Here is a 20,235-nt window from a genome sequence, read left to right as displayed (position 1 = left end):
GGCTGTGCTACCAGGTGTTGGGCACTGCAAGAACCACACTCTCATGCACACATGTATGTGCACATACACACACACACTGCAAGAGGAGGATACCAGGAACAGGAAGAGAAGATTCATCTACCAGCAACCCTCCTCCAGCATGCTCTAGTGACAAAGCTAACATCAGGTTCACTCTGAAGATATCCTTAAAGGGTTCAATTCCATTCCCATAGAACAGCAAGGAGTGATGTGGAGCTGAAAGATAAGGAATCAGTAACTGGAACAGTGGATTCCTTTGGCTACTCTATCACCGTTCTTCATACAGTTGAATTCTATACAATGAAAGAATGCTGTATATCGACCCAACAAAATATCCCTATTCTTTAATGAAGAAACCAAAATAAGGAAGTGCATTTACCCAGCATTCACTGAATCTGCTGTTCCACTGAATATTGTCTTTAGATCGTATCAGGGGCCAGCATTGTGGTACAGTGAGATGAGCTACTGCCTAGGATGCCGGCATCTCCTATGAGTGCTGGTTTAAGTCCTGGCAGCTTCATTTCTGATCCAGCTCTCTGCTAATGCACATGGGAAAGCATTAGAAGATAGCCCAAGCACTTGGGCTCCTGCAACCCATGTAAGAGACCCAGAGGAAGCTCCTGGCTCCTGGCTTTAGCTTGGCCCAGGCCTGGCTATTGTGGCCACCTAGGGAATAAACCAAGAGATGGAAGATCTTTCTGTCCCTCTCTGTCTCTAACTCTCTCCTTATAACTCTATCTTTCAAATAAATAAAATAATTTTTTAAAAAAGACTCTGTCAGATAGAAAGTAGAAAATATACCCATTATAGAGTGAACATATGGCTACAAAGCAATTTTTAAAAATTTTGTCATGTAACTATATTGAAATCCTCCAGAGAAAACTTACGTAAACTTCTAATACTGGACATATAAGAAACAACTTAGAAAAAAACCTTTCCAAATGGCCATCAAAGAAGGAGGTACCTTGCTCTGAAGGGAGGAGAGAACTTCCACTTTGACTGTGGCCTTGTCTCTTGAGTTGGTGAACTCAAGAGGCTTCCATAGCCTTGGCAGCTCATGACAAGAGCCTCGGTGATTACTGACGTCATAAATAACAGTGTCAATTGTTAAATCAACAAAAGGAGTCACTGTGCACTTACTCCCCATGTAGGATTTCTATCCTTAAAGTGTTGTACTATGAAAATCAACGGTAAAACTATTACTAAAACAGTACTCTATACATTGTGTGTTTGGGTGCAAACTGTTGAAATCTTTACTTAATAAATACTAAGTAGATCTTCTGTAAATAAAGAAAATTAAAAATGAATCTTGATGAAGAATGGGATGGGAGAGTGAGTGGGAGATGGGATGGTTGCGGGTGGGAGGGAGGTTATGGGGGAAAAAGCCGCTATAATCCAAAAGTTGTACTTTCGAAATTTATATTAAATAAAAGCTTAAAAAAAAGAAAAAACCTTTTCATTGTGGCAGAGCAGGTTAAGCCATTATATGCAATACCAGCATCCCATAAAAGCACTGGTTCAAGTCCCAGCTGATCTGCTTTCTGTCCAGCTCCCTGCCAATGTGCCTGGGAAAAGCAGCAGAAGATGGCCAAGTACTTGGGCCACTGTCACCTACCTGAGAGACCTGGATGGAGTTCTAGGCTCTAGACTCCTGGCTTTTGTGTGGCCCAGTCCTGACCATTGTGGCCATTTGGGGAGTGCACTAGTGGATGGGAGATCTCTCTCTTTGTCTCTCCCTCTCTCTTTGGAACCCTGACTTTCAAATAGATATATATTTTAACAAAAGGAAAATAAACTTTCCAAATGTGTTTTTTAACAACAAGAAGAGAATACACATATAAATCAAGAGACCAAGAAAATATCATGACAGGATCAAAGATGGCTGAAGAGTGAGAAACTGCACTCATCTCAGCCACAGAGAAATTCCAGAAAAACATAGCGAGGATTGTGTTCAGAGGGAACTGAGAGAAATTTCCAGCAAAGAAGTGATAGAAGAGCAAAAAGACTCTATAAGACAGCAAAGAGAGAGGACAGACATAGCACTGCCACCAGCTGCCTCAGCACCTACTCCACCAGCTTTCAGACAGGGAACAGCATCATGTTGGGAAGAGGCAAGAAGGTGCTGTGGCTCCCACCACTGGCAGTCCTGTGTCAGAATTCCATGGTCCCCACTAACTTCAAGTCTAGCCTAGGGAACTGGTTGGTGTCTAAGCTCTACATAGGAAAGCCAAATGTTCCCTCCCTGCTAAAGTGCCAGCCTCAATTCACTATGGTAGATTCACCACTGAACTCTGTTCTAGTGGACAGCGAGCAGTTCTGCTGCTACCAAAAGCCACTAGTGCCAGAACAGGGTGCTTTTCAGAGCAGAGAGCAGACACCCTGTGGCCTGTGACTGTGAGAATTCTAGGGATAAGACCCTGGGCTTGAGCTCACTCCCTATGTGTTATTCAGGGGGTTTCCTCTTGGTTTCTTGGCATTAGCACCAGGAGCAGCTTAGATAAAATTCAAGAGGATGAGACTGGAGGAAGTTACCTCTGCACCTCCTAGATTACAGTGCTGGGAACCCAAGGCACAAACACCAGCCAGCATCACCCTTGCATGTCATGTGGGAATTGGGAGACATTTCCATCAGTGCCTTACAGAGCTGGTATTGTTGATGTTGGTATTACAATCTCTGGAGTAACTCATACTCACTTGAGGTATCTGGAGAGCTCTATCTGAGATGCTATTTCAGGCAAGTAACTACCACCATTCCCAACACAACTGACTGTAATCCTGGGAGACGTAGGTAATGACCCCACAGCATTCCACAGGACCAGGACTGTTAGAATTATTATTAATTTCCTCAGATGCATCAACATTTACCCTGTGAGACCCAGGGAAAAATCTGCTGCATTTCACCTGTCCAGACTCATACTTGCCAGTGCACAATCTCCAGGATAACTTGCAGTTACCATGTAGATCCACAGCAGGGTCCCCATTCCACATTGCTAAGTTCTGGAAGTAAGGGCTTTTGGTGCTATAAAACCCAGCACCTGTCTCCCAGCAGAACCTAGAGAAGGTCCTATCTACTTCACACAGTTCTAGAGCCATGGATATTGGTGCAAAAAGCCCCACATCACTCAGGTCTGCCCAGTGGGACAAGGGACACAATGTTGGTGTCTCTCAGCATCAAAAACAAGGCTCAGGTTATTATAAATTTGAGTGTAACCGATACCGAACTTTCTGAAGACTGAAGATATACACCTTAAGAAGTCCGCCTCTACTTCAAAGATGTATTTAGACCTCCATGCACTGCTGCAGAATAGACAACTGTGTTACTTATAGACACTGCTGACATTGGTTAAAGCAAAACAAATCACTCAGAGGTTACACTTCTAGGCTCACCTAGAACCAAAGCCAAAGCAACAACAAACCAAGTGATACCCTGCATCCCACATTAAAAAAAAAAAAAAACAAAAAAACTTTCCTAACAAAACGTACTCCATAAAGAAGGGACTATTACACCAGAAGCAGAGATGTCAACATGGGAACATAGGAAACATGGACAAGCAAAAAAGCATAACATCTCCAAAAGAACACAACAGTCCTCTACAGATAGATCCTAATCTGAAGGAAATTTATATAATGTCTGAAATAGAATTCAAAGATAACAATCAAACAATAGGTGACATGAATGAGAAATTCATTAATGAGGTAGAGTTCATTAAAAAGAACCAAACAGAAACTTTGAAGCTGAAAACCTCAATCAATAAAATAAAAAATGCAGTTGAGCACTTCAGCAACAGAATAGACCAACCAGAGGAATGATTTACTGATCTGGAGGGCAAGAGTTTTGAAATAATCCAGACAAAAATAAAGATAAAAGAATTAAAAAGAATGAAGAAAGGCTATGCAAAATATTGGGTACCATTAAACAACCAAATATTTTTATTATGTGGATTCCCAAAAGAGAATAGAAGGAAAAAGGCATTGAGAACCTATTAAATGAAATAGTAGTTGAAAACCTCCCAAGTCTTGAAAGATATATGAACATCCAGATATAGAAGTTTAAAAGGACTACAAGCAGATTCAACCAATAAAAAGATCTTCTCCAAGGCATATGTAGTAAATTACCAAAAGTTAAGGACATGGGGGGAATTCTAAAGACAGTAAGAGAAAGTGCCAGCCGGCACCATGGCTCAATAGGCTAATCCTCCGCCTGCGGCACAAGCACACGGGGTTCTAGTCCCGGTCAGGGCTCTGGATTCTGTCCCGGTTGCTCCTCTTCCAGGCCAGCTCTCTGCTGTGGCCCGGGAGTGCAGTGGAGGATGGCCCAAGTGCTTGGGCTCTGCACCCTATGGGAAACCAGGAGAGGCATCTGGCTCCTGCCTTCGGATCGTGGTGCACAGGCTGCAGCACGCCGGTCACAGCGGCCATTGTGGGTGAACCAATGGCAAAAAGGAGGACCTTTCTCTCTGTCTCTCTCTCTCACTGTCCACTCTGCCTGTCTAAAAAATAAAAAAAAAGAAAAAAAAAAGAGAAAGTGTCATATTACATATAAAGGAAAACCAATTAGACTAACAGCAAATTTCTCATCAGAAACTCCAAAATAATAATGGGATGATATATTCAAGTGTCTTAAAAGAAAAAAAAAAAAACTACCAAGAAGACTACTATATCCAGTGAAGACATCCTTTAGAAGTGAGGAAGAAATAATATATTTTCCAGATAAGCAAAAACAGGAATTCATCACCCCCAAATCAGCCTTAAAAGAAATTCTAAAGAGAGTCTTACAGAGGAAGTAAACATCATGAAAACATGTGACACTATAACATTCTTTTTCAATATAATATTGGAAGTACTAATAAGAGAAATTAGGTAAGAAAAGGAAATAAAGGGCATTGATATTGGAAAGAGAAAGTCAACATGCTTGCAGATGACAAGCTGTTGTATATGAAAATATCTAAACAGTTCTCCAAAAAGCTGTTAGAACTGATAAACCAATTCAGTAAAGTTGTAGATTACAAAATAAACATACAAAAATACCAAAAATACAGTAGTTTTCTTATACACCAATAATGAATTTGCCAAAATATATATCAGAAAAAAAATTCCATTCAAAAAAGCCATTCAAATGTTTAGAAACAAATTTAACCAAAGAAGGGAAAGATCTCTACAAGAAAGATTATAAACATTGATGAAAGAAATCATCAAGGACACAGAAAATGAAAATATATTCCTTTCTCATGGATTGTAAGAATTAAAATGTCTATACTCTTAAAGCATCTGCAGATTCAATGTAATCCTTATCAAAATACCAATATATTCATTACAGAACTAGAAGAAAATAATCCTAAAATTCAAGGTATCACAATACCTCCTTTCTAAGCATACTCAAAAGCTTTCATAATTAAAACAATATGGAAGTGCATAAAAATATACATATAGATCAATAGGAAGTATAGAGAGCCCAGAAATTAATTCATGTACATACAGTCAATTAATGTTTGACAAAAATACCCAGAAATACATTGAAGAAAGGTCTCTTCAATAAATGTTACTGCCCCTGGAGATATATAGAAGAATGAAATTGGATCCCTACCTCTCACCATTCACATTAATCAGTTCAAAATGGATCAAATAATTAATTTTAAGGCCTCAGACTATGAACTTGATAGAAGAAAAAGTAGGGAAACACTTCAGACATTGGTGTAGATGATGACTTCTTGGATAAGGCCCCACAGCAAAACTAAACAAATGGGATTATATCAAACTCAGAAGTTTCTGTATAGCAAAGGATACAAATATGGTGAAGGGACATCTGACAGAATGAGAGAAAATTTTTGAAAACTACTTATTTGATAGAAGATTATTATCCAAAATGTATCAACAACTCAAAAAACTCCACAACAACAACAACAAAAAAAACCAACCAGTTCAGTTAAGAAAAAGACAAAGGACCTGAATAGTTTTTCTATAAAAGAAATACAACTGGTCAACAAATATATTAAATAATATATGTTATTAAATATATTTTAAAATGCTCAATATGAGAAATTCAAATCAAAATCAAAATGAGAAATCTCACCCCTGTCTGAATGGCTATTATCCAAAAGACAGAAAATAACAAATGTTGGTGAGGATGTGAAGGAAGGGGAACTCTTATACACTGTGGGAATGAAAATTAGTAAAGCCACTATGGAAAACAGTATGGATATTTCTTTAAAAACTAGAAATAGACTTGCCATATGATTCAGTAATCCCACTACTGGGATATACTCACTGTACCAAAGATATCTGTCCCATCATGTTTATAGCAGCACTGTCAATAATAGCCAATATGGCTGGCTGAAAAGCTCATGAGAGTATTTCAGGCATGGAAAGCCAAGACACTCTGGCAAAAGATCTCTGCGAGTGAGATCCCAGTGGAAAGAACAGGTCATCAAAGAAGGAGGTACCTTTCTCTGAAGGGAGGAGAGAACCTCCACTTTGACTATGACCTTGTCTAAACAAGATAAGAGTCGGAGAACTCAGAGGGCTTCCATAGCCTTGGAAACTCATGACTGGAGCATAGGGAGACTACTGATGCCATAGACAGGAGTGTCAATTGGTAAAGTCAACAACAGGAGTCACTGTGCACTTACTCCTCATGTAGGATCTCTATCCTTAATGTGCTGTACATTGAGATTTAATGCTATAACGAGTACTCAAACAATATATTTCACTTTGTGTTTCTATGGGGGTGCAAACTGTTGAAATCCTTACTTAATGCATACTAAACTGATCCTCTGTAAAAAAAAAAAAAAAAAGAAATTATCAACTCCCAACTTGACTCTCACTGGGATTAAACATGACATAGGTCTGCTCTGATTTCATCATCATTTAAAAAAAATCATCTATTATTTTTCACTTTATGTTTCTGTGTGGGAGCAAACTGTTGAAATCCATACTTAATGTATACTAAGCTAATCTTCTGTATATTAAGATAATTGAAAATGAATCTTGATGTGAATGGAAGGGGAGAGGGAGTGGGAAAGGGGAGGGTTGTGGGTGGGAAGGACGGTATGGGGGGGGAAGCCATTGTAATCCATAAGTCGTACTTTGGAAATTTATATTCATTAAATAAAAGTTAAAAAAAATTCAAAAAAAAATAATAGCCAATATGTAGAATCAACCAAGGTATCCACCATCTGGTAAATGGATAAAGAAAATATTATATATATATATATACACACACACACACTTAATGGAACATTATTCAGCTATAAAAAAGAATGAAATTCTATCTTTTGTAGCAAAATAGTTGGAACTGGAGGCTATCATGTTGAGAGAAATAAACCAGACACAGAAAGACAAATTCTGCATGCTGTCCCTTACATGTGGAAGCTGAAATTAAAAAAAAAAAAAAAAAAAGGCCATCATTGTAGCCCAACAGGTTAGTCCATTGCTTGTGATGCCAGCATCCCATATCAGAGTGCTGGTTAAATCCTGGCTGCTCTACTTCCAATCCAGCTTCCTGCTAATGAGCCTGGGAAAGCATTGGAAGATGGCCCAAGGACTTGGGCTGCCTCCTCCCATATTGGAGAAAAGGTTGGAGTTCCAGGCTCCTGTTTTCAGCCTGGCAATTGAGGTCATTTAGGGAGTAAACCATTGGATGGGAGCTCACTCTCTTGCTCTTTCTATGTAACTGCCTTTCAAATAAATAAATAATTATTTAAACAGACTGTATCACAGGATTAAGCACCACAATTTGTATAAAAATAAAAATGGAAAAAAGAAAGTAGCATACACATAACACATATTATAGGCAAAGATAATATGCTAAGTGACTTTGGTCCTTTAGTAGTTGTCTGTAGGACTATAGTTGATGCCTCTGAAGTATATTTCTCTTGCCTTCCACCAGAAATTCAGTTGGTTACTTCTTTATCTGGTAGAGAGACCCAATTGTCCTGCTGTTTTTGTTTGCTTAGATTTGTTAGTTTTCCATTAACTTTTACTATTGGCCATTGAACTACTAGAGGGTGCTTCAGAGAATCCCAGGGATTCTACAAAACCCCCCTCATCCCCAGTGTGTAGCAGCAACTTAATTTCTCTTTGGTAATTGGAATCAATCACTCCAGCCAGTAGAGTAACACCTTATTTGCAGCCTGTTGGTTTAGTGATATAAACGGCCTGTAAAGATCAGGTGGCAATCTTTCCTTCAAATGCAGTGGAATCAAATTCCATTTGATTTTGCCTTTGATGAATGCATTCCTCCGTTGGAGGCTAAGACTTCCAAACTAGCAAAGCTCTAAGTCTCCAGATAGAATAAGCAAACACCCATGATGTAATAGGGTCAGAACCCCTACATTTGCTTCCTTGTTCCCAGATCTATGCATCTGGCTATGGGGAAAACCATACCATGCAGTGACTATCTGCACCCTGCAAAACAGAACCCTCTCCTTTCAGAGTCTCAACAGGTGACATAATTGAGTCTTCAGTAAGGCATTCCATCTTCAATTAGGTCAGCTACTTCTAGGTTATGGAATATATGATAAGTTCAGTTAATTCCTTGAGTCTAGGCTCATTGCTGCACTTCCCATGCAATGAAATGAATTCTTTGATCAGACTCGGTACTGAGAAGAATGCCATGATGGTAAGCAAGGTATCTGTGAGTCCACACATAATGTAGATAATTCAAATCCACACCCAGAATATGTCTATGCCAGTGAGGATGTGTTTCTACCTACCCTTCTGAACAAAGCGAACAATGTCATAAACCTAACACTAGTTGAGTGATTGACTCCTACAAAATGGAGGCACCGTATAGTTGGTGGGTGGGTTTCAGTGTTATCTGCAGTTGGCAGCTTGGGTACTCAGTAATAGCATTAGCCAGGTCAAGTATTGGTGAGGGGAAGTCCAAGTTGCCCAGTCCAAACATATTTCCTATCCTTGCACCATAATCACTTTTCAGGAGTCCACTGAGCAATCACCAGGATGGCTGGGAAAAGAAGCTGACATCTACAGAGCATGTCATTTTATCCACCTGATAAGAACCTCCACTGCAGTGAATATTCTATGGTAGCATTGCATAGGACATACACCTTCACAATCTGTGACCATTCAGAGAAGGTTTGGAATAGAAAAAAGAAAATAGAAAAAGAAGAGTACCTATATGGGTGCCGGTTCAAGTCCTGGCTGCTCCACTTTTGATCCAGCTCTCTGCTATGGCCTGGGAAAACAGTGGCAGAAGGCTCAAGTGCTTGGGACCCTGCACCCACATGGGAGACCCAGAAGAATCTCCTGGCTCCTGGATTCAGATCAATGCAGCTCCGGGCATTGCGGTCATCTGGGAAGTGAACCAGGAGATAGAAGATCTCTCTGTCTCTCTCTCTCTGCCTCTCCTTCTCTGTGTAACTCTTTCAAATAAATTAAAAAAAAAAATTTTTTTTTTAAGGAAAGTTGGCTGCCAATGATGCAAAGCAAATGTGGAAATCATAGATCAGGAAGAGCATATCCAAAGAGAGTGCAGAATTTGAAGTTTGGAAAATAACTGCAGAATATCTGGAGTGGGCTACTGAACAGAAGCACTTGGAAGACTGGAAAGGAGGTGCTAAGTGCAGAAAAACTAGGAAGATACCAAGATCATGAAGGCAGGGGAAATATTCTTTTAAGTTAATCTATTTAAGAGACAGATAGATACAAAGTCAGACAGGGAGTCTGCAACTGCTGGTCACCCCACAATGCTTGAGACAACCACAGGGCTGAAGCCAAGAGCTGGGAACTCAATGTGTCTCCCACTTGCGTAGCAGGAGCCAATCAGTGCTGCTTCCCAGTATCTGCATTTGCAGGAAGCTGGAGTCAAGAACTGAACCCAGGCACTCCACTGTGAGATGTGGGCATTTTAGCTACTAGGCTGAATGTCTGCTTTCTGGAGAGGGAAGTTTTTCTTTCTTTCTTTCTTTCTTTCTTTCTTTCTTTCTTTCTTTCTTTCTTTCTTTCTTTCTTTCTTTCTTTTTCTTTTTTTAGATGTTTATTTATTTGACAGAGTTACAGACAGTGAGAGAGAGAAAGGTCTTCCTTCCATTGGTTCACTTCCCCAAATGGCTGCAATGACTGGAACCGTGCCATTCCGAAGGCAGCAGCCAGGAGCCAGGAGCCAGGAGCTTCCTCCGCGTCTCCCACACGGGTGCAGGGGCCCAAGCACCTGAGCCATCCTCCACTGCACTCCCAGGCCACAGTAGAGAGCTGGTCTGGAAGAGGAGCAACCGGGACTAAAACCCGGTGTCCACATGGAATGCCAGGGCTGCAGGCGGAGGATTAACCTAGTACGCTGAGGCGCCAGCCCCTTGGAGAGGGAAGTTTTTCTAAAAGTGGGATTTTTTGTGAGTGCTTTGTGCTCATGTACCATACTGAAGTGACTGATGTTGAATCCTGGCTCCGTTTCCAACTCTAACTTCCTGCTAATGCACACTGTGAGAGGCAGGAAGTGATGGCTCAAGTGGTGGCTCTCCCTGCCACCCACATGGGAGACACAGATTGAGAACCAGGCTCCTGGTTTAAACATGGCCCAGTCCTGCTCTTGCAGGCAATTTGGAAGTGAACCAGTATGGATGAACTCTTTCTGTTTCTGTCTGCCTGCCTTTCAAGTAAATTAAAAATGAATAAAACAAAAGTGGAAAGGATAGAAAGAAAATTCTACATTATATTTGGCAAAGAGAGAGTCGCTGTTATCAGCAAAGAGAATAGCTTCAGGGGAGTGGTAGGAGCGAAGCTAAATTGCAGAGTGTTCACAATGAAGGCAAGGCAGGAAGGCTCAGGCAGTGAACCTGGCCCCCTCATTTAAAATAATAGCTTTGAAACCAAGTAGAACAGAGCCCTGCAAAGCATTCAGAAGAGAACATGGGGTTTTTTAAAATTTTAAGATGAAGATTTAAACATCATAAAATATAAGGGAAAGCAGTTCTATGCAAAGAAGAAATTGATGGAAGAAATGAGAGATGATTGTATATTAGTGATAAGATTCCAGAAGAAGGAACGGGACCAATGACTATAGCTGGAGGGTTGTCCACTCCTTTGAGTCCAAAGCAGAAGGGTAGAGGTGGGATGGGAGAAAATAAGACGTAATTATGTAGAAGATAGAGCTGGAAGTCAAACTGGTTATCTTTCCTAATTTAATTTTCCGATTACAAAGCAAAGCTTTATGATGATAGGAAGAACTGAGTTGGAGGGACAAGAAAATTGAAGAAAATTGAAACAATGGCAGAAAATGGAGAAGGGAAAAAATAAATATAATTTGGTTGTCTTTAAACCATCATTCACATTTCACTTCCAACTACACATGCTCTCTGACCCTTCACTAATAAATATTGGTAACTTTCATGTACATAGAAATGATTAAAAAGCAGTTTCTCTTTAAACTTCCTATCCATTTTTAAAAAAGATTTATTATTTATTTATTTGGGAGGTAGAGTTACACACTGAGAGGGACAGAGAGGTCTTCCTTCTGCTGGTTCACTCTCCAAATGGCTGCCACTGCAGGAGCTGAGATGATCCAAAACCAGGAGGCAGGAGCCTCCACCGGGTCTCCCACGTGGGTGCAGGGGCCCAAGGACTTGGGCCACCTTCCACTGCTTTTCCAGGCCACAGCAGAGAGCTGGATCAGAAGAGGAGCAGCCAGGACACGAATCGGTGCCCAAATGGGATGCAGGAACCTCAGGCAGAGGCTTAGCCACAGTGCCAGCCCCTATCATATACCTCTTAAATGGCACTTGTCATTTCCTGCTAAGTTCTTTTTTCATATATGTCTTTCTAGAATCAATTTGTGACTTTTTAGGAACAATCGTGTTTATATTCACTCATAAGCATCTACTACAGTGGGAACACATTTTTCAAAAAAAATTATTTTATTTATTTGAAATGCAGAGCAACATTGATGGAGGAATGGATCTTCCATCCACTGGTTCACTTTCCAGATGACCACAATGGCTGGGTTGGACCTGCCAAAGTTGGGAGTCAGGAATTCCATCCAGGAGCCCAAGTACTTGGGACATCTTCGCTGCTTTCCCAGGTGTATTAGCAGGGAGCTGGATCAAAAGCAGAAGAGCCGGGACTCACACTGCTCCCCTAAGGGATGCCAGAGTCACAGCAGCTTAACCTACTATGCCACATTGCTAGCATCTAGAGTAGGCAACACATTAAGAGTGTTACAACAAACCACTCTATACCAGTGGGGCAAATAACCCTTTCTGTCATTATTACCTCTCACACTTCTGGGGATCTTCCAAGTGGTTCACACTTAGGAACCTCCCTTGTGGCTGCAGTCAGGAAGTCAGGAATCTCCTCTTGCATCCATGGAGCCTGATGCTGGCTCTTACATGGCTGGGCTGTCCTCCAAACGTGCCTTCTCCAGGTGGGTTGGGCTTCATCTGGGGATGGTGGCTGCATTCCAAGAGCAGTATGCTGAGAAAGAGTAAGGCAGATGCTCTATCTCCTTGTATGGCCTACCCTCTGAAATCATGCAGTCTTATTCTGTCATATTTCACTTATCAAACTAAGTTACTAATATCAGCCCACATTCAAGGGGAGAGGAATTTACCCTCACCTCTTGAAGTATCGAAGAAGTTGCAGACACTACACACAATAAATGCTAACCAGATGCCTGTTTTAAGTATTTATCACATTTTGAATAAGTCTCAGAAGGAACAACAACAACAAAAAAATGAGAAGGGTACATAGTCTTAAAAGGTCTGAGTAGAAGCTGGTAATGATGCCTGAGTAAATTAACATATAAAATATGCTACCCATGGCTGTTTTGTTGTACAAACGAGTGTTTTCAATCTTCTTTTAAAATCTCTTTTTAGGAGATAAAATTGAACTATTGAGTCTAGGAAGGTATAATAGATCCATGTTCCTCCTACTTTCAAATGCATTCAAATTACATGGGAATATGGTTAAAATGCAGATTCTCATTCACAGATGGGGCCTGGCAGTCTGCATTTTAAAGAGTTTTAGATGATGCTACAGATGCTGGGATTTACAGGGCCACCTGTTGAATAGCAAATTAGAAGAAAGTAAGAGTGACTGCCTAGCTCCTGTTCTCTCTCTCTTCCCCCATGTCAACAGAGATCTTTATGTGCTTACAAGTCCTTGGCCATCTGACAAAGTATGAGGTAAATTGGTTCTTCCACAAGATTTTGTAACTGGGATTAAAGGAAGACAGTAATTGTTCTCATGGTAGAAGAATGAGCTCTGAGGCTCTGTAGTCACCAGCCACACGCAAAAAGACAGTTTCCAGGAGGGATCAAGGCAGAATGAAAAGAATCCAGGTGACATTCCAACTCCTGAAGAGGTGCAGACCAAGCCCAGTCCCACAAGAATTTTACATGAGGTAACATAATACCTCTGCAGCGAATTCCCTGTTGGACTGCCTTTGCTCCACATGAGTTTTTATCATTTGAAACTTAAAAAGTTCCAACACTGGGAAAAGAGAGGTTTCTTCCTGAAGCACAGAATCCACTCTTTGGGAACCAGGATTATTATCCAGACTTTTGGGGTTTGGGAATGAGGATGTACCAAGCTATAGGCTATAGAGACATTAGAAAACTACAGCTAAAACAGGAAAAAAAATCCAGGAAAGGCAAAAAAGTCTGGAGCGGAATTGTTGGATAACACTGAACAAAAATGAAAATAAACTGTCATAGAAAAATATTGTTTGCTAAGAACAGAAGTGAATTGTTCAATCTAGGAGAAGTAAAGCTAACACTCTTGAAGAAGCAAGCAGCCCTGAATAAAGGTTAAAGCAAGACAGGAAGGTAGGTAGGAAGGTAGGTTCCCACTCAGCGATGAACAAAACATTGGCCATGTCCTAAACAGGACATACTGCCTGCTGTAATGTACGAAATTTACCTCTACATCCTCATGCCACTGTCCCTGAACTTCTAGCACAGCCAGAACTGAATGTGGATCATATCCTAGGGCTGCCACAAGCAGACTCTATGACACAGGCAAATCTGAAAGTTTTCTTGACTCTGAGACCGCAAGCAGCATAGGTAAGACAAAAATGACAGTATAATCTTTCCATATTTGGAGTTCATGAATTTTTAATAACCTATTTCTTGGTTACACCTCCATTTATATCAATCCCATTATCCTATAGTTGACAAAGTTAAATTTAGCCAAATAGCTTATAATACATTTCTACAACAATAAATTTTTGTACCCCTAACCCTCTCCTCCCTCCCTCTCCCCCCCCAAAAAAAAACCAGCCTGATTATCACCAAGATGTGTTGGCCATGAACTGAAAAGTTTTCCAATTTAAGCAGCAGGTACATGTGTAGGTAGGGAAAGTAGCAACAAAACCACTTTCTTTGTGGCAAATGCTCTGAAGTTTGAGATGTGACAATGAAACAATAAAGTTGATTCTAAGAAGCAAAAATGGACACAGATCTCATTATCTTATAGCCATACCTTATAGTATGCTTATAAAATATTTCTTAAGTTAAAACAGTGTCTACTACAGATGGGACTAATTTTGGTAAAATCCACCAAAAAACGTTCTATGTTAATACAATATTTGTTGTGAATATTTTGGAAACATGAGTCGAAATTTCAAATGATGATTCCCACAGTAACTGTAACTCTGCTATAGAACATACATAATGGAAGAAGTGTTATCAATATATACCATAGTAGAAAATACTCAGTAAGCAGAAACAAGCTAAGTTATGCTTGTCGTGGGAGTCATCATTTCCAAGCAGCTGAGAATATATAAAAATTGAAACCATAAATACATGCATTATTTTTGTTTTTAATTCTAATTTTCCTTGATCCATTGTAATCAGTTTTGCATGCAAACTACATTTTCCTTTCATAAGCTGCAAATGAATATCTTTTGTAATTTTAAAATCCATATCATTGGGTTTCTTGTTTGCCCTCAGATTGCCTTTGCAGGATGGTATCATTACACCTTGTCCCTCTCTGAAATGTCAGAACAGGTTTTCTGGGGTCCATTTATACACATCTTGTCTCCCTGAAGGATACCATCGAGGAGGAGAAAAGGAATACCGAGAAGAACAAGAGACACATTGAGTGGCTTAGAAAGCTAAAGAAGTGCTACATGAAGAGGGACACTATCACCGTTAACTCCCCCCCACCCCCGCCCCAGGCATCTTCCCACACGGATATAATATCAGCATGTATTTCTGATTTCCAAAGTGTTTAGTCATAACATTATCTCATCAGATCCTCAGCACAACACTGACAAAGGCAAAAAAGCAAACATCTTCCCATTGTTTAGCTCACTGTGACTCCAGCAGAATGCATTTAATGATGTGCTTTTATGTAATCATTTAAACTCTAGGCCATTTAATTGCACTTACAATATTCCCGTGCAGAGGATTTGCTTATTATTGAAGACAGAATATACCTTATGTGAAAAGATTATGGTCATGGGCTAAACATTTAACATATTTTAAGCCTTTTGCTTTAACTATATTCTGAAAATTCAATAATGAAACAGAGAAAAAATAATTGCCCTTTGAAGTCCTGCCTAGGCAAAATTAATCCTGTATATTATATCCAGTATTACTTTTCCCAGTTTGGTTTTAAGTAAGAAAGGCACCTTCTAACAACCTCAAAGGAAGAATTCTTTTACTTTCTAACAGTCTTTACCATCAGGGTATGCTTCATTTTATTCTAGCTAAATCACTTTGGCTCGTGAAAATCATAATTCCTTTACTTCTCTAAATCGCTCCACTCCACCATAGTATTCACGACCTTAAGTAAGTGACTGGAAGATGACATGGCCAGTCTTTTTGTCTGTTAATGCTACTGTGACCACGCTATTCAAATAGGTACAAAAAAATTCTCCCCTATACAATCAGATAAAGTTGTCTTGCTTCATTTACATGAGATCTTCAAAAAGTTGGTGGAAAATGCACATTATCTTCTTGTATGGTACACCAATAAAATAAATAATTCAAGTGAAGATTTAGAACTAATGAAAGCCTCTTTATCATTCGCTCTAAGGGAGATACACATATTCAATCCCTTGTCTGTGAAAAAGTCTGACCATTTTGCATGTTATTAAAGGACAATATTTTAAGTGCTAAAAGGAAAACAAATTATTTACTAAATGAATGAAGTTTCTACACCTTAAATGAAAAGTTTCTGTGGAAAAATAGAACACTATCTAGAGCAAAGGAAATTAACTCCATTGTTAATATAACCAGAGGCATTCATCCTGTAATCAATGTTAAAGTTTAAAAAAAAAGTACACTTTTTTAGCTTTGAATGATTAATGATTTTAAAACAAATAAAAGTCCATTTAGTTTAAAAAAAAAGGGAAATTCTAAGTAATATTGCTTTTAGGAGCTTTTACGGTGGTGGATGAGTTGTTCTTAACGTTATCTACCATTATAAGACAGATAACCACAATGAATAAAGATGAACACATAAGTTCTTGGATAAAATAGGTAAAACACATATAAAGGTTTTCCTCGAGACAAGAGAACTGAGCATTCAGCCCTTTCCCTCTTCACATGCAAAAATTTAAAAAGAAATCACAATCAGAAAGCAGAATCTCAATAACATATCCATGGGAAAGATGTGAAGCTGGCTGTTAGGCTTAAAAATTGAAAGGACTTAATGCCTGTGTAACCCATTAGTCAAATGTGAAGACAGAGTTAAGTAGGTCACCCATTTTATGGGATTGTTTTCAGGCAAAGTACAGATCCTGCCAGTAGGCAAGATTTATCTTAAACAAAATGAAATAAAAGTTTTTGCTGGATGTCTGTTTCAAGTGAGAAACTGAAAAGGAGGTGACCAATTCTGAAAGATTATAACACTTAGAAGTCAAAAATAATGGAGTGTGCTTCTGTTGAGCAATCAATATGTAAAATTCCCAACAGCTACAAAGTCACAGATACACTGACCACAAACAAGGTACTGGAGACTGTCAGTGACATAGATTAAGAAATCAATTTGTTAATCTTATAATTAAAGCTACAGAATTCTATGAGTGACTGAAAGTAACATGTTAATAGGTTCATACATAAAGAATCAATCAAAGGAAAACTTCGGGAACAAGGTCAGTAGTCCAACAGTCTAAGGCTGTCAAATAAAGGACTACACACTCATATAACAGGTATTATGCAGCAGTTCACAAGGCATTCTTGAATATCCAATGAAAGGGAAACATTATATATAGTAAAATGAAAAAGGATAAATTATAAAAGTGGTTTCCTGTATGATCTCCACTTGGGGAAAATAATTGCAAAATAAAATGACCAGGAGGACACATAATTATTTAAAAAGTTGCTTCTATCAGAATTTCATGACTTCACAATTTTTTCTTTTTTGAATAAACAGGAGATATAGGGAAATTGTTATTCTAAAAAAAATCAATCAGTACATTCCCATTTCTCTGCCCCAGTTGTTTTTATAACACACAAAATAAAGTTGAAATATAATTGGTGCCATTAAGCAACTGCATTAACAATTATTTTTCTTTTAGTTATCAACAGCTTATTTAAATTTAGTTTCTTTATAGTTTTCTCCAATTCATGCAAAGAGAATTGTATCTTTAAAATCATATGACAGAAATTTTTATCCAAGGTTGTAGTCTTCCATGCTTTCTTCTTCATCTATCAAAGTCTAAAAAATGAACTTCATATGCTTGATTCCATAAGTTTTGAAGAAAACCATGATAATGAGTGCCCATAATCCCAGAATAAAACCTCCAGGAGGATGCCAATCTTTCAACTTTGGTTTCTGCAAAACAAAAGTAACAATAGGTATATAATTCAGTAATCAATAAAGCAAAAACTGATGAAAAAGAGAAATTTCACAGGTTGTGTTTTTAATTTAGCCAGATTATATGTACTAGAATAACAACAATGGTAAAGGCTTCCAACAGGATATATATCCCACAGGGTATATCAGATTCTAACAAAGATCCCCTTCAGCTTATATTTAGTTTTCTCAAAGGGGCCTTCTCTGACTATCCAATCCAACCAGATTTCCTTATTAAGTTACTCAGTAACTTAATCGTCCTCCTCACTTTGAATTTGTATATTCATTTGTCAGTTTTATCCATCTCTCCTACTGGATTATAACTCTTTCAAATTCATCTTGTTATATCCCATAACTACCTGCCACAGTAGCAGGCACACAGGAGACACTCAATGTGTCATACCAAATAAATCAACAGAAAAACAAATGCTACCCAATTCCATTTATTAAATTACCCAACAAATATTTGTGTTAGGGGCCAGTGCCTTTGGCTGTATTTCTTCCTTGAGGCAGAATGCTCTTTATCCCATTTTGTCTATTCAAAAGTAACTAACTCAAATACCAACTCCTTTAGATTTTTCCAAGCTGTTATATTATTTTCTTGGCACCCGATATATAATTTCTTCTACTGTTACTACTAACATTGAATTTGTTTTACCATTCATATCCCTGAAAAATTCCTGGAGCCCAAGCCTGAGTCCATTTTGCATCCCTTATTTCACTCCTATCCCCCAGCCAAATGCCTTGAATGTTTTCTTATTCAGCAAGGACCCATCTTCTCCATTTCAACAGTTACATTGTGCTCCAGTATCTATAGACTTGTGACTATGATCTCTTTAGGAATATACTTACTGAATTATTGTTCAAGATTCTAAGAATATTTATGATAGAAGAATCATATTTGAAAGTAGATTAAAAAGAGAAACTGTAATCTAAAATTTGCTTTAGTTACTATGTCTAACTTTCATCAACGCAAAATTAACTTGTTAAACTAAAGAAAGCTACCTTAATATTTTAATTTTTTAGAAGGTTTATTTATTCATTTAAGAGGTAGAGTTACAGACAGAAAGACAGAGACAGAGAGAGAGGCCTTAAATCCACTGGCTCACTCCCCAAATGGCTGCAACAGCTGGAGCTGGGCCAATCCAAAGCCAGAGCCAGGAGCTTTTTCCAGGTCTCCCTATGGGTGCAGGGGCCCAAGCAGTTGGGTCATCTTTTGCTGATTTCCCAGGCCATCTGAAGGAAGCTGGATTGAGAGTAGAGCAGCCGGGACTCAATCCGGTGCCCATTGAGATGCTGGTGCTGCAGGTGAAGGCTTAACCTACTATTCCACAGCATCGGTCCCTAATATTTTAATTTGAATCATGATGCTAGAGTTATAGGAACTTCTAATCAAATGCTTGATATGATCTGAGCTAACAATATCATTTGCCAAGGTTGTATTCTATCTTCATTTCTATACCCATTTTCACTCTCTACCTCTCCTCTTCCAGAAAACTCCCCCAAATATTGCTCCATTATATGAAATCTGATTTTCCTTGTGTTACTTCCCATCAAGGGTCTGCAATGGCTTCTGACTACACACATAATGATGATGATAAAAATTCCTGCTGTCTTACAAGATGATCAACTCAGCAGTTTTCAAACCAATTAAACAGCAAAACTCTTGGAAGTCTCAGTGCTCTTTGTACAACTGTGAAACGTTATGATTTAAGTATAGTAAGAATTCCAGACTAACATTAAACATAGTTACATTAGAAATAAGTAATGTAAATACAAATATCACAAGCATATATCAATGAAAAAACAAGCAGGTGCACTAAACATGACTGACTACTACTGGGTTTTGTCCCACTTATTTTCTAATAGTGAATATAAAAGGGTCATACCAGGGGATTCCAATTCAATACCATCAAGGTGGCATGTACCAATGCCATCTCACTAGTCCAAGTGATCAATTTCTGTTCACAATTGATCATAATGATAGGAATAAGAACCAAAGGGATCACATAAACAAGACTAGTGTCTGCGAATACTAGCTGATAGAATAAAAAAGTGAGAGAATGATCCAACATGGGAAGTGAGATACACAGCAGACCCGTAGAATGGCAGATGTCCTAAACAGCACTCTGGCCTCATAATCAGCCCTTAAGGCATGCGGATCCGGCTGAAAAGCCCATGAGACTATTTCAGGCATGGAAAGCCAAGACACTCTGGGGGAAAAAAAAAAAAAACTAAATGAAAGATCTCTGCGAGTGAGATCCCAGTGGAAAGAACGGGTCATCCAAGAAGGAGGTACCTTTCTCTGAAGGGAGGAGAGAACTTCCACTTTGACCATGGCCTTGTCTAAATATGATCAGAGTCAGTGAACTCAGGGGGCTTCCATAGCCTTGGCAGCTGATGACAAGAGCCTAGGGTGATTACTGAGGCCATAAACAAGAGTGTCAATTTGTTAAGTCAACA

General features: G+C 39.0%; 1 protein-coding gene across 3 annotated transcripts in view; it reads right to left on the bottom strand.

Annotated features, from left to right (window-relative positions):
- PIGK (phosphatidylinositol glycan anchor biosynthesis class K) overlaps positions 1-20,235 on the bottom strand; it is a 172,580-nt gene that overhangs the window by 9,171 nt on the left and 143,174 nt on the right. Inside the window, exon 11 of one of the 3 annotated variants that reach the window (XM_089300478.1) lies at positions 12,241-12,441. In XM_089300478.1, coding sequence (XP_089156604.1) covers positions 12,244-12,441 — 198 coding nt within the window. In that variant the 3' untranslated portion in view covers positions 12,241-12,243. Of the gene's footprint in view, positions 1-10,936; positions 12,442-14,063; positions 17,752-20,235 lie in introns of those variants that run through there. The other 2 variants (XM_051856342.3, XM_051856345.3) reach the window with 2 other exon arrangements.

Source organism: Oryctolagus cuniculus, chromosome 7 (genome assembly GCF_051225735.1).
Source record: "Oryctolagus cuniculus isolate XC-2025 breed Fujian yellow rabbit chromosome 7, ASM5122573v1, whole genome shotgun sequence".
NCBI lineage: Eukaryota > Metazoa > Chordata > Mammalia > Lagomorpha > Leporidae > Oryctolagus > Oryctolagus cuniculus.
Note: the sequence above shows the minus strand (reverse complement) of the source record. Positions and strands in the feature narration are given on the sequence as shown.